Consider the following 14,352-nt stretch of genomic DNA (forward strand, 5'->3'; position numbering starts at 1 on the left):
ATCCAGTGGGGACAAGTTCAAAGTCAGAACTTGGTTTTTTTTGGAAAGGACCCGATTTCCATTTTTCCATATGACCGGATCTGGGATACAGCGGAATTATTCTTTGGAACTTTTTGGTAGGTAGATGTGCATTTTCAGTTCTATTGCTCATATTTCATAAAATTAGTTGAACAGTTTTTCAAGCATTCAGTTTATTTTTCTTCTTTGGTTACATTTCCAACAAATTCAATTCACACTTCAGCAGTGCTTTCAGATATTTTTTGTTAACGGTGTAGTTTTTGCCAGTCCCAGAAAGGCTAGCATATAGTCCTCTATGTACTTGACTAGCTGACCTGTAAAGTAGACTTGCATAAATCTAACATTGCCCCAAAAGTTTAAAAATAGGATCACCAACACCAATGAATGGGCTAAATCTTGCGCATTGTGTAGGCCACATACATGAAAAGTCGCTCAAGTGAAAAGCCATTCCAAATCAATTGAATAGAATTTTGTGTGCTCTGAGACCAGCTTTATAAGGCTTACCATTTCGTTGTCTTTTCTTTATTTCAGCCCTGGCAGCTTTCCAACAATGGTGACTCCATCTTTCAACCCTTCCGAAGCATCGGAAGTTGGCATCCCGGTAGAGAACGTCATCCTGTTGGACTCTGTCCCCAATCTGCGAAGGGTCGACGCCCATGGCAAACTCTTCCGTTCCTCCCGGCAAGACAGAGCAACGGAGGAAGATGTCCAAGTCCTGTATAAAAGTCTTGGAATACGATCGTATTTGGACTTTCGCAGCGTGCACGAGTACTGCACCATTGACAGTGGAAAAACCAAAGCGATCGACGGCACCGTTCCGGTTTTTGTCCCGGATATCCCAGACCCCAAAACTACAAGACATTACCCGACCGACAGCACTTCTGTAAAGGACGTAAACGGTAAACCAGTCTCGAAAGTATCGTCCCCGCGACGATACTTGATCAACATGTTCCCGAGAGACGCCGTGCTTGAAGTGTTCAACATGGCACCTTGGTACAAACGAATCTTCACTGTTCTCTGCGTTTTGATCGGCATCTTGACAGGCAATCACTACTTGTATTTTACGCGGTGCTTGTCAGTGGAAATCATTCGGCACGGCCTGATCGGACGGTACAAGGGCTTTCTGAAGTACGGAAGCAAGGAAATCTGCTTCAGTAAGTCATACAAATATTGCAACAAATGTTATTTATTCTTAGCCTTTCCAGATCATTCAAAATCCATCATGTGGTTTGGGCATTTTTTGAGGGATTGAGGAAACTAGAGCCTCAGCCACTTTTTCTTTACATTTGACTTTATACATCTTGAATGATGAAGTGCAAAGAATGTGCGTGCCATTGTTTTCCTGCACATGAAGGATTTTGGAGGACTCAGGAAAGTTCGACAATGCAAAACAATATGACGAGCAAATGACAAGCAATCACAAGTACAGTCCTAAGTATTAAATCATAAGCCATTTAAGACGTGTAGTTGAGTCCATCAAAAGTCAAGTCACAAGCCGATCACAAGTCCAGTCCCAAGTAAATGAAGTCCTTACATAAGTCCAGTCACAAGTATACGGGATGAACAATGACAACGGATAGGAATGCTTTTGCCACTATTCATTTGAATACATGTGACTTGACTTGAACTGGAGGACTTGTACTGGTCTTGTGAGGACTGTGAGGGAGGACTTGTGAGAACTTGTGATGGACTCTACAATAACACCGACACTTACTTCTTATTCCTGTCTGACTCCAGTTCTGAAGACAATCTGCAACCCTGAAAACCTCCCAGCGATACTCTGCTGCACACACGGCAAAGATCGCACCGGAATCGTAACGGCCTTGGTCCTAAGCATTCTGGGAAAATCAAACGAATACATTGCAGAGGAGTACAGTTTGTCTGAGGTCAGTGGGTCAACGTTTGCATATTGCCTAGTTTCTTCACTTTTGAAAACAATAGTATTGACAGCATAGTTAAATTAAAATTCCAGTCCCCTGCCCATGTCATGATAATCTGTCAATTGTAATGTCAAATTTATTGACAGGGAATTAAAATGTGCATGTAACAGTGGTGCACCAGCAATGCATGGTCTTCCTTAACCTGACCGTACAAAAGGATCTTTGGAATCGTCTTCCATGCATGCAACCAAAATAGCCTGATTAACAAATTTAAAATGGCTCTTGATAAGCAAGCATTCAAATTTCAATAGTTCACACCATTCGAGTACTTGCAAATTGAAGACCTGTTCTTGCTACAGTAGCTGATGTCAAGGGCAACGTTGATGAAACTGCTCAAGTTGCTTGATTTGCAGCTCTTCGGATTTTCTCTCCCCGCCAGGAGTTCTTCACAGTCTGGCGGAGTTTCTGCTGGACAAATTGATAACTTTGCCTTTGGTTCTCTTTCTTTGTGTGGCACCCCCTGTCTGAAATGTTGTCCTGCATGGTCTCTCTTATGCAGCACGTCCTTGTTAAGCTCTAGGTCATTTTCATCAAACCAGTCTCTGTGACTGACTGCGCTCGACAAAACCAAGGGTGTCAGATGCTGTCGTGTAAAGCATGTCTCTGATAGTTGACAATTCATTCTTGACATTCTCACCCGAGGGTTCTGTGTATGGACAACGTGCTTTTCCCTAAAAAGGGCTGCTCTATGCCTGTCGGAGGATATGGGCAACACATCTGCTGCCTCGAATCTACGGTGGGGGACCATCACACCACAGCCGCCTACGGTCAGATTTGTCAGCTATAGGAACTCCCAGTAGTATCCCCGCCTGTTCCCATCACTTTTTCATCGCCGCAGGAATTGGAAGAAGCTTGTAGTGGATGGGCTGGCCTTGCTTGTTCAGTATTAACCTGTCTTCCTGACCAGCACAGGGAAGGTTTGAATTGTGGAAGGTCCTCCAATCCTCTTCTCACCCTCTCATCCAATGAAGCTCTTAGTCCCACCGATGTTACTGCTACGTGTAGAATGGTCTCAGCAGTTGCAACTTTCTTATTTGGAGAGTATATCCATCCCTAAGACTACCCAGCCAAGAGTGAAGAGCTCCTCATACCCTGCTGTTTACCAACTGGGGTCCGCTTGCTAGGAGCCACCTCTTGACTCGTAACCCTGAGATCACGACCCTTACCATGCATACTACCAACCGGGTAGTTGGACTTGGTTCTGACAAAAGGGCAGGGGCCGTGACCACTCCCTGGGGAAGCAACAACACAACTATAACACAGCAATAACACGCTATACCCTGCTACCCTTGGCATACTTATCAGTGGGCGTACAAGTATAATATAGTCCTATAAATACAGGATGCTGCCATCTTGGAATTATCTTGCTCACTTGGCAAATGACATCACTTACTTGTGTATCAATGCGCACATAAGATGTAGTTCTGGTCATACATTACACTGCGCATTGCACCTAACATAATTTATGTTAAGCAATCACTCAAAAAATGGACAGCATATACAACTTATGTCAACCCATTCGATTGTCCTTTGAAAGTATTCCTTTTTTCTTTCATTTGTCTAATTCCTTACAGAAAGGTCTTGAGCCCATCATGCCTGAGGTAAAAGAGGTAGCTCTGAGGTACATTCCTGATGAATCTTTCTTGTATTCCAGGAAGGAAACGATGCTGAAGTTACTTGCTGCTACAAGAGAAACGTAATTAAAAACACTCTATATCAAAAACTTTTGACAATTAAGCTTACTTAGGTGGGACTCAAACCCACAACCTCCTGCATTCTATTGAGGAAGTTCTCATTGCTCAATTGTTGGGGTCGGCTGGTGAAGGGCAAAATCTGAATACATACATGTACTGCATATGTCCTTACACTTTATTAGGCGTTATAGCTTAAATAGAAGGCAATGGTTTTGTATCTATTGGATCAGCTTGAGGTATATGTGCATTCATTATGAGCACCCTCTTATAGACACCCACAATTCATAATGTTCTTTACAAAATACCTAAAACTTCCATCTCCATATTTTTTTCCCTTCCAGATATGGCTCCGTGGAGAACTATCTGGAATCCATTGGCTTTGGAAAGGACGACCAGGACAAGTTACGACAGGCTCTTTCTTGAAACCTCCACCTTTATGAAATTCTTAGTCAAGAGTGGTAGACAGTTTTCAACAAATCGGGATCCAAATAAAATTGAGTTGTATTGTCGGTATATAGAGGGTTGTCAATTATGAAACGTATGTACAATTAACTAAATAAAAGTTTGAACAGCATTGAGATAAGGTATGTCAACACAAAATCATTGCTGCATTTGTAGGTCAGAAGCAAAAGTTCAAATTTATACAGAAATTGTACATTGTGTAACTGGGAATCATCTCAAGTTGCAGACAGGTTTATCCGCAAAAGGCTTGTTGCATATTAGTATAAAAAAGTAAATTGGTAAATTAAGGTGGGAAAATAAGATGTGAACGTTGTTCTTTGCCCCTTTTTCGTGATGTGCCAAAGTTAGAACAAACTTCAGTAGTTAACGGATTTTTTGGAATTAGGTTTTCCTCTGACTTTTTCACTCGGCGACAAAAGTACATGAAGAAAATTTGGAAGCAGAAAAGGCTCATCACATAGACTAGCACATGACCAACTCTGGTACGAATATTGGCAATTTTTCGGAAATGTACTCATCAGATTTAATGAGAAGAAAAACACGCTCATAGCGAAGATGCCTCAAATGGTATCAATCGAAAGAAAAACCATCAGAGAAGATGGTTTTAAAGAGTATCAGATCGCAGATACTTTTTCACTTGCATTATTATAGCAACAGAATCCATGTTACGAGACCAATGAAAATGTTCATGTGGTTTCTCTGTCTTCTCAAAATATGAAATAGCCATATGCGCAGAGCCATGTGCGCGGCTGCTATAATTCGTCGGATCGCTGCGCGACATCGCGTAGCTGCAAACGGCTCAGAGAGAACGTGTCTCGGACGCTGAATTCAGGCCCAATTCAAAACATGATTCAGCAACTTTTGATTTGAAATCGAGATCCTAGAATGCTGTTTATCTCAAAATATACAGCTGAAGCTGAGCTGAAACTTCATCAGGTTAGTTGTTCAGCACCTTTCTTTAGATTTTTAACACTTTTGTTGCTTCAAACGAACAAAATGCACAAATAACAAATGATGGACTATATCTTTAAAAGGTGGACCATGCAGTAGTTTGGTGGTACGCATGTGGTCAAAATGTATAGAATAGCCTAGCTAGGTACCAGAAGTTTTTGTTGAAACGCTTTACGTGTAGGGCCTACACGTAAAGAAATGATAGTTTGTTGGACAGCATCAGCTACATGAAATTGTAATTTGGGTTTATCTTGGCGTGTCATGTAATAAGATAAGATATATCATCACAAATCATTTTTGTATTTTAGGTCAGCAACATGACTTTGTGGACATATGTGCTGCATAAAGAATCAACTTAATAAATATTAAGATGATTCCTTATAATTATGATTACTTACAATTCAGATGATTCCTTTTCTTTGTGAAAATAGGCCCATTGTACAGGCATTAATTTTGTTACAGGATTTTGAACAATGTCCCCAAAACCTTTATGTTATGAAACTTTCAGTTTGTAAACAATGGCTCAATAATTAAAGAAACAAGAAACAACAAGCAGGATTCTTTTACCCCCCCCCTCCCCTTCTTAGATCTGGCAGTGGAGTTTAACTTGGCAAGAAGCAGCCTCGACAAATTTTGTTTACGGGTAACGCTGCAAAAGGTCACTCGCCAGTCACTTCCTGCAGCTCAAAATTAAACACTTCCACTTCTAAAATGTTTTGCTGGAGTGTGCACGACAGATCCAATTAAAGTTAAAGCAGTTTTTGTTTTTGTGAGGGCCATGGGAACAAAAAGGTCTTGAACACAGTTTTGTGAATTGCATGAAAGTTGATTTGAATTTGACTTCACTTGCTTAACATCTGGGCCAAAGTTCATGGCTCTGCTAACCACAGAATTCTGCGCTTACGATCACCATTCTGAGCAGCGCTAGCAAACAAATTATGTGCTAACCCTGTAAGCACAGAATCCTTAGCTACAGGATGTACACATGTACATACATGTACATGTAAGCCAGAAATCCTCGATAACCCATGGAATATGCTAACCGTAAGCAACCTGCTACAGTAAGCAGATTGTTTTTCTCTTACGGTGAGCACAGTCATGAAATTGGCTCTGGCCTCTTATAACTACAATTTTATTTTGTTTTGTAAATACAAAAATATATATATTGAAAGTAAATATATTAAATCAAATAAATTTGTTAAAAAATGGTCTGAGGCCCGCAGGCCATTGTATGATAAAAAGAGTGTTTGATTAAAAAAAGTGAACAACACACTGATGGTACAGTGGTGTTTTCTTGTTTTCTTACAAAAAGAGCTCCATTTATTTGCCAAGTCCAAAATCCGTACATTTATTTACACGCAACATTGCAGTCTTGGCAGGACTTAAAAACAAAAATTACAAGATTCACTTGCCCGGATGCGGAAAGTTGACGACGTATAAAGATTTGTTGTACGGCTCAAAAGGCGTGAAATGTTTTTCAGAGAACATTTCAAATTTTGCGACAAGAAATGAAAAAGCCTTTCGATTTTTTTCCTGAAAATTGTGACTGATAAAACAGTGCAAACCACACCAAAAAAGCTGAGGATAGTCTTTCAAGGTATACAGATTTGTTTGTATGGCTCAATATGCGTAAAAGATTATTCAGCTAAAATGGCACAACAATCTCTATTTTTTCGACAAGAAATGATGACTTTTAAGACTATTTTCTACAAATTGTGACTGTAAAACCAGTCAATACACACATTTTTGTGAGCAAATGTGATTTTCCCCTTAAATTTTAATGGAAAGTTTTCAGCAATTACTTTAACATTTTAACACTAATACATGTACAAGGAAACAACCTTGTATTTATGTAGTTCTACACGTATATATTTGTCACATGAAATATCAAAACAAGGAGCATAATGCTTTTTTTAATTTTAGGGATACAAAACTAGGAAAGGTACGATGTTGCCAGCAAAACTGATACATGTATTATTTCCAATCACGTACAGGAAACGAAAGAACAACGGACCTTTCACTTTCAATTAAAAATGTGTTTGCCCAAGTTGAAGTACATGTAAACATCGATTTTGAACAGTGAATGGATGATGATATACGTTCATGAAGCAAGAGCACTGAGTTTTAAAACAAGTGCGAGTACACAATAAGTTCTGGCGGTCTTGCATGAAAGCACACCACGGGAGTCGATAAAAAAAAATGCCGTGAATAAAAATTTTCCAAAATTAAAGAAATCCCGAATTAGGGCCTAATTGCAATCATTGTTGAGTAATTGAAATAATGTGCATTACGTATGGGTAACTTACAAAACACAAAATTGCACACAATACCTTTGATTGTTAGTTTAAAATTATCGAAACAAAAACAAAAAGGACACTCTTTAAGTGACAAAAAAAGTAAATGTCTCATTATTTTCACTTTATTTCCATTGTACAGAAGGGGCAAAGAATCCCCAAAATGCCAAGTTACAATACAGGGAATACATTAAGTTTTTGAACACATTTTTTTTGTACCAAAATTGTACATGGTAATTTACCAGCTTTTTAATTTTATTTTCAGATACATTCTTTATACACGTTCTCACATGTGTCCATGCTTCTCGCCAAATACTTTTAAATCTGGCTTGACGAATATGTCAATTTACATACAATATAGAATTTTGTACAAAAAGTTCTGCTGAGATGGTTTCACTAACAAATGTGAAACGGTCCCATTCCATTGCGCGGCCTTCTTCCTATCGGAATGTTGAAGGATGTTGCCACCGATGTCAATAAGCCAGTTCGGAATTCCAACTACACACACACATAAATAAATAATTTCAAAAAATTGACAGAGAGTGCATTTAAAATAATGTAAACAGATATTTGACCGATTTTAGTCCTTTTTAAAAAAGTGTGACATTTGGCAAACAATAAAGCCATGTAACTGATACGATTAAAATAACACCATGGATGTTTTTCATCTTCTCCTATAGAGACTGAATACTTGAATAGAAAAACGCTATTCAGATATTCGGTTGATGATCAAATATTCGAATATTCGAATATTCGAATATTTGGTATATTCGGCACAGCCCTACTGCAAACTCAGCTGCAGTTTTTAAGATGTTGGAATTTTGTGCGAAAGATTCTTCCATTTCTTCCAGATTTTGCAAGCATTCTACAGACTCTTATTCCATCTACACAATATTTAAATTTTCTATAAAGGTACGATGTCATACCATAACTTCACTATTATGTTTGAATGTTCAGAGGTATGCAATTTGTAATTCCGATTTTGACTTAATGATACACCATGAGATTCGGGGCTAATTTCATAGATCTGTTAAGGGAAAAAATTTGCTCAGCTCAGAAAATATTTGCTTAGCAAAAACATGTTACCAGCTAAAATATCATAAGATCTACATTTCTCACTGGTTCCCAGCTTATATTTGCTAAGCAAAATGTTCTGCTGAAAAAATATGACATCTGGGACGCATTGCAGAAATTTGTTAAGCTTAGAAAAAATTGCTAAGCAAATACAGGTTACCAGCCAAAATATGATTGGATTCACATTGCTCATCACTGATTCCCTGTTTATCTTTAGTTAAGCACAGATATTTGCCAAGCTCAGAAAGTATTTGCTAAGTAAATACAGCTTACCAGCCAAAATATCATTGGAATCATATTGCTCATCACTGGTTTCCTGTTTATCTTTGCTAAGCACAGCAATTTGATAAAACACAGAAAATATTTGCTTAGCAAAAACAGGTTACCAGCCAAAACCACGGAAATTTGCTCAGCTACGAAAATATTTGCTTAGCAAAGACAAGTTACCAGCCAAATTATCTCTGGATTCACATTCCTTATCACTGATTCCCTGTTGAACTTTACTAAGCACAGATATTTGCTAAGCTTAGAAAATATTTGCTTAGCAAAAACAGGTTACCAGCCAAAATATCATAGGATTCAACTTGCTTATCACTGGTTCCCTGTTTATCTTTGCTAAGCACAGAAATGTGCTCAGCTCAGAAAATGTTTGCTTAGCAAACATGGCCTACCAGCCAAAATATCATAGGATTCAACTTGCTTATCACTGGTTCCTTGTTTATCTTTGCTGCGCACAGAAATTTGCTAAGCTCATATTTGCTTAGCAAAAACTGGTAACCAGAAAATATATCATGGGATTCACATTGCTCACTGGTTCCCAGCTTATTCTTACTGAGCACATAAATTCGCTAAGCAATCTTTTCTGTTCAACAGCTCCATGAAAATTGGCCCAGCACAGGGTCGTTGATGACTAGTCTCTTCTCATGTCTTCCGGACTCGGTGGTCCTCGTCGTCATCACTGTGGCACGCCGCAGCGGCTGCGAAGGAGCCTAGCTTGGTGCCTATGTTGTGCATGGCCTCGGCGTCTTGGCTGTCCAACTTTTCGTAGAGGAGAATGTTTAACGTTTCTTCCAAGATTCGAGCCTCAGGAAATTCAACCTATGTTCAGAGTGGATATAAAAAAACAACCCAAGTTCACTGCTAAACTGTACTTCATAAAACATGCTATGGTAGGACTTTGCAAACTCAATCGGGTTCACAAAGATTGTTCAAAATATTACACACTAGCGCCACAGGTGATATTTGTTATCCTTAGAGTGATGTTTGTTACGAAAAGTTAACTAGTCCAACTATGGTTGAGAAGCATTGGTTCAAGCAAAGATAGTCAAACTGTGATAAGTCACGCTCAAACTTGCTCTACGAGGTCAGCTTTCAGTCTAGGCCAATAGGCTCTGTGCATGAAGTAGATGGCACTCCATATTTGGTCAGGTTCCGGTCTTTTCTGAGCTCTGCCTACCAGACTACCATACGACGTCTCACCTTTGTTTGTTTCTTCTCACTGGTGTACATAATGGATGTGCAGCTAATCTCAGCAACTTTTCGACTGTGGCCGTAGAAGGACCAGCAGCAGATTTCCTCGTTTCCGCCGATGACGTCCTTGACGAAGATGACGCGTCCGTTGAAACGCACCGAGAGCTTGTCAAACATTTCAATGTTCTTCAGTATGTTGTCATCTGAGTTGCTATGAGTAAAATCAGAAAAAAAATCCTCTTTATATATGTCTCACCCACACCATTTTTCTATATTTTAACCCTCCTGATCTTCAGCACTTCACAACCCTTCAAGTTTTGCGAAACCACTTTTGCCCATAAGAGTTACATGTAGGACCCACGCTTCAAATTCCTGCAAATTTCTGTGGAGTATGGATAACACTTCAAATCCCTGCACAATTTTTGTGTGTGGTTAAACTCAGGGCAAGCGAGCAGATTTGTTCATGCTTATCCATAGTGTTGCTTTTGCAATGTAGTGACTCTCTGTGTGACACAGTTACTTTATCACTTCATGCTGAAACTGCCCTGCAGGGATTTATTGCTCTGCATATTGACTTCCCACTAGGAGGGTTAAAAGTAGGGCTGTGCATCAGAACCGGGTACCCGCTGATGTCAAGAACCGGTTCCAGATTATGGGATCGGGTACCCGTAACCAACTTTACAAATTATTTAGTAACTTTTCAGACAATGAAGAAAAAAAAAGGATTTGAAATTTGAATGTCATGTTTTAAAAGAAAACATAATTTCATGATTGTGATGCTCGCAAAAGTTGCAGTTTACACCATAAGGATATAAACTTGACTGTACACAATTGTGTCACGCTGTATTGACGCACCGATGTGGCAATATTTAGCCACTAATTTTGTGCGCAGTAGTGCACCTTTATGAACAATCTGAACAGCAACTTCCGAATTGAAATTTTGGGGTTGGGTTTCTTCCAAGGGTACCCAGGTTTCTTACACGGGTACCCTGGTACCCATTTTTCAATCGGGTACCAGGTTCCCATACTACCCGTAAATGCACACCCCTAGTTCAAAGAGAGGTCAAATATTTACGATAAAATAAAAAAAACACTGTTCGAAATGTTGATTAAACTTTTTTCTGTGCTCATAAGGGCAAATAATCCCCACCCGCTTCCTTTTTGGAGGCCGCCTTCCCTTTTTTTTTTTTACGGAAAAAATGATAAATTTTAAACAGAGACATCATTTTGGACTCTTTGTCTGTTGCATCTAGCACATATAAAGCTGGTATGTCATTTCCCGAGTCCAAGTGGCAGCCATTTAAAAAAGGGCCTCCTCCCATTTTTCAAAAAGGCAGGACGCTAATTTTAACTTGGTCTAATACTATTGTTTTTATACTGTACACTCACCTTGTGTAGGAATATTTGTTGTTTTGTCTGTTGTATAACAGCTTGACAATTGGCTGAAAGTGAAAGAAGTGAAAATTGTCATTGAGACTTTTAACAATTATTTTTAAAAAAAGAGACATGGCAAGACAAGTAAAGCTGGTCCCTGAACACATACAATTATATTAAAATGATTCAGAATGGCTAAAAAGTTTGTAGAATAAGCTGTAGTGGTAACGTGATGAAAAAAAATCCTATTTCACCATTTGCATTTAAGCCGTTTGCCGGATACCGCCATCTTTGTGTAAGGCAAAGTAAAAAAAAAAACATGTTTAGCGTCCCCGCCCGCTTCCTTTTTAGAGGCCGCCTCCTTTTTTTTTTAAAGACAAAAATTGATAAATTTTAACGATCTCTGACGAAAGAAATCGTATTTTTAGACTTTTATACCGTGTATAAAGCTGTGGAAATAGTCAATGAGTCCAAGTGGCGGCCATTTTGAAAAAAGCTGGTAACCATCTTGAAAAATAGCCCGGCCGCGTTGTCTTGAACAATGTGTCGGGCGGCCATTTTGAAAAAAAAAAAAAAAAAAAAAAAGGGCCTCCTCCTTCCTTTTTGTCAAAGAGGCAGGACGCTAAACATGTTTTTTTTTTATTTTGCCTAATGTGGTAATTTGTTTTTAGTGGAAGGGGAGGGAAGGGGTATTTCAATGAAAATATGTCCAATCATGCTCAGACTACAGTTGCATCATGGGACGTACATGTATTTTCCTTGAAATCCCCCCCCCCCCTAAAATAAATTGTACGTGTTTCAACATGCAACTCACCTTTGTTGAGCCGTTGATAAGCAGTTGTGCTTCCCTCTGCGACGTTATGACAGGAATGCGACACACGGGAAAATACTCGTCCCGTTTTCTCTTCAACGCTTTCTGGCACTGGTCCACCAGCCCTTGGATCAGGTAATATTTGGCTTCGTTGTGAAGCTCCTCGATTTCGCTCTGTAGCTCCGGAAGTGGAACCTGACCGTCTCGCAAGTAGTTGAGGATGATGTTGAAGTGCTTGCCGCAGCGGTCGATAAGGATCCATCCTGGAACAAGAAAGGAATTACTGTTAAAGTTCTTATCCATGACAGAAATGAATACTTCATTCTAAAGAATACATAATCATTTGAGAGTTGTTGATTGCAGTCATGTAGTTAGAAAAAAGACTAGTATGAAATGCGCTTTTACAACAACAACAAAAATGACAATTTTGACCACATATACATGATTACATGTAGACATGTTTTTTAAGTACTAATTTTTACATCAAATTTGAAATTACTACTTAAATAGTACACAAGTAAGTAGGCCTAGCTTGAAATTTCCAGCTAATAGTAATACTAGGCTCAGCCTCATCGCCATGTCATGAGCCTAGTATTAGTAAGCTGGAAATTTCCAGTTTAGTACTTAGTAGGCATAATAAAATTAGCACCAATTTTTTTTTTTTTCTCAACATTTCACAAATGCCCCTTAAAACACTTAAGAAAAAAGGAATAAATGTGGGAGTGCATGAATAATTGTTACAGTTTGAACAATTCTATTAAGTATTAGGCCTAATTTCTAATTAAACAAATTCCTAATTCGGTACTCGGTACTTATTTTTTTATTATCATTGTTCAATATACAAAATCATGGCAGTACGACTTGAAAATGGGAGGCCGAAAAATGAACTCCATCATGTCCATGGCATGTCTTGCATGTAAGCGCCTAGGGCCTATGTCTTTTAAGTTTAATTACATTTAGAACTGCAATCATTAGGCCTGCCATGGAGGAGGCCTGCCCAGCACACAACAATATCTAATTCAAAATTCATCAAAATTTCACATCCCAGATCAAAATTTCCCCTAAAACCATACCTTCAGAATCAGTCAGGACTTCCATCCGTCCGCTAAACATGGCCCTCAGCATGTTATCCTGTTTGGTCAGCGTGTCAATGGTGGTGTAGAACAGCGCACCGCCGACATTCAGCTTGACGTACTTGCTGGGCGAGCCCCGTATCTTGACGGCCGAGGTCGGCCCAGTGCTCGCGGCAGACGCACGGGTACTTGTCCCCGTCGTGCCCGCTTCCCCGGACATAACTTCGGGATCAATGGTGCCGCAGGAGTATCCTCAGTATCCCACCCGTTGACTGGTATCAAAATTCCAACCAAAAATGGCACAGAAATGGGCGAATTTAGTCCGCAAAGTTGGTCAGTTTTACGTTCCAACGTTATCAGCACGCGTGCTATGTCACACACATAACGATTGATGCATGATGAACAATTATGACGTCACAAATAGGAACACCCTTCCTTTTATGCACGTTGTACACGTTCTATTTTTGGAATGTTTGTACACACGTTGAAACTTTTGACAAGGAGCTGACAAAATCTCTATTTCGAGTTTAACGAACCGCATAGAAAAGGTGATGTGGGCGCAAGTTTTATTGTTCATTTTTCCTAGAAGTTTTGATAACAGCGGAAGTTATGAAGGGATATCAACAGTGAATACCGAACATGACTCAGTACAAAAAAATGACCAACTTCTGTGCCATATCGTACCTCAGTTGTATTTTTATCAATTTTAGAACTGATTTATTTGAAATCATTTTTAAACAAAGAATACATGTGTTAACATAAGAAACTGAACATTATGTGGTTGAATAAGGGAATGAATATTTTAATGACATGACACAAGTTACTGAAAACACAGTGACAAAGAAATTTGAAACATTTTATTCACCAGGATTGTTTATAAAATGTACCTCCATATACAAATACAGGCTATGAACACTTCACAAAAGGTTCAACGATACGCCCCCCAAGAAAAGTATGGGCTCCACCCATCAAAAGGAACTTGGGCTTCAGCACTGTAGCTCTTGGTAGCATTATGTTTAGGGGCGGGGCAGAACAGATAAATTAAGGGGGTGAAATATCTTTTTGGTTACTTCTTGTGTAAATATATTACACATGTTCTCGGCACAGTAACAAGCTTAATAAATTGAAACTAAATCGAATTTTCAGGAACTGAACTTGTAATTTTTATGAATACACTTCTGGGATTTTGTT

General features: G+C 39.1%; 2 protein-coding genes across 2 annotated transcripts; one reads left to right on the forward strand and one right to left on the reverse strand.

Moving 5' to 3' along the window:
• Positions 1-69: 69 nt before the first annotated feature.
• Positions 70-4,927, forward strand: LOC119726906. Its single transcript, XM_038198758.1, has 4 exons — positions 70-1,265; positions 1,696-1,904; positions 3,533-3,654; positions 3,994-4,927. Exons 1-4 carry the CDS (start codon positions 569-571, stop codon positions 4,073-4,075), a joined length of 1,110 nt encoding a protein of 369 aa, XP_038054686.1. The 5' UTR covers positions 70-568; the 3' UTR covers positions 4,076-4,927.
• Positions 4,928-7,450: 2,523 nt separating this feature from the next.
• On the reverse strand, positions 7,451-13,602 carry LOC119726225 (BTB/POZ domain-containing adapter for CUL3-mediated RhoA degradation protein 3-like). The gene is made up of 5 exons (XM_038197837.1): positions 13,162-13,602; positions 12,092-12,351; positions 11,293-11,345; positions 9,913-10,114; positions 7,451-9,531 (listed from the first exon to the last, which is right to left on the reverse strand). Exons 1-5 carry the CDS (start codon positions 13,379-13,381, stop codon positions 9,355-9,357), a joined length of 912 nt encoding a protein of 303 aa, XP_038053765.1. The 5' UTR covers positions 13,382-13,602; the 3' UTR covers positions 7,451-9,354.
• Positions 13,603-14,352: the final 750 nt, after the last annotated feature.

Source organism: Patiria miniata, unplaced genomic scaffold (genome assembly GCF_015706575.1).
Source record: "Patiria miniata isolate m_02_andy unplaced genomic scaffold, ASM1570657v1 HiC_scaffold_2, whole genome shotgun sequence".
NCBI classification, from domain to species: domain Eukaryota; kingdom Metazoa; phylum Echinodermata; class Asteroidea; order Valvatida; family Asterinidae; genus Patiria; species Patiria miniata.

Coding starts and splice junctions, on each gene's coding strand:
- LOC119726906 (XM_038198758.1), top strand. CDS start 569: ATGGTGACTCCATCTTTCAACCCTTCCGAAGCATCGGAAGTTGGCATC. Junction 1,266..1,695: donor GTTTGGGCATTTTTTGAGGG/ATTGAGGAAACT, acceptor AGGACTTGTGAG/AACTTGTGATGGACTCTACA. Junction 3,655..3,993: donor CTTGCTGCTACAAGAGAAAC/GTAATTAAAAAC, acceptor TTTCCCTTCCAG/ATATGGCTCCGTGGAGAACT.
- LOC119726225 (XM_038197837.1), bottom strand. CDS start 13,381: ATGTCCGGGGAAGCGGGCACGACGGGGACAAGTACCCGTGCGTCTGCC. Junction 12,352..13,161: donor AGTCCTGACTGATTCTGAAG/GTATGGTTTTAG, acceptor TTCTTGTTCCAG/GATGGATCCTTATCGACCGC. Junction 10,115..11,292: donor AACAAATATTCCTACACAAG/GTGAGTGTACAG, acceptor TTTTACTCATAG/CAACTCAGATGACAACATAC.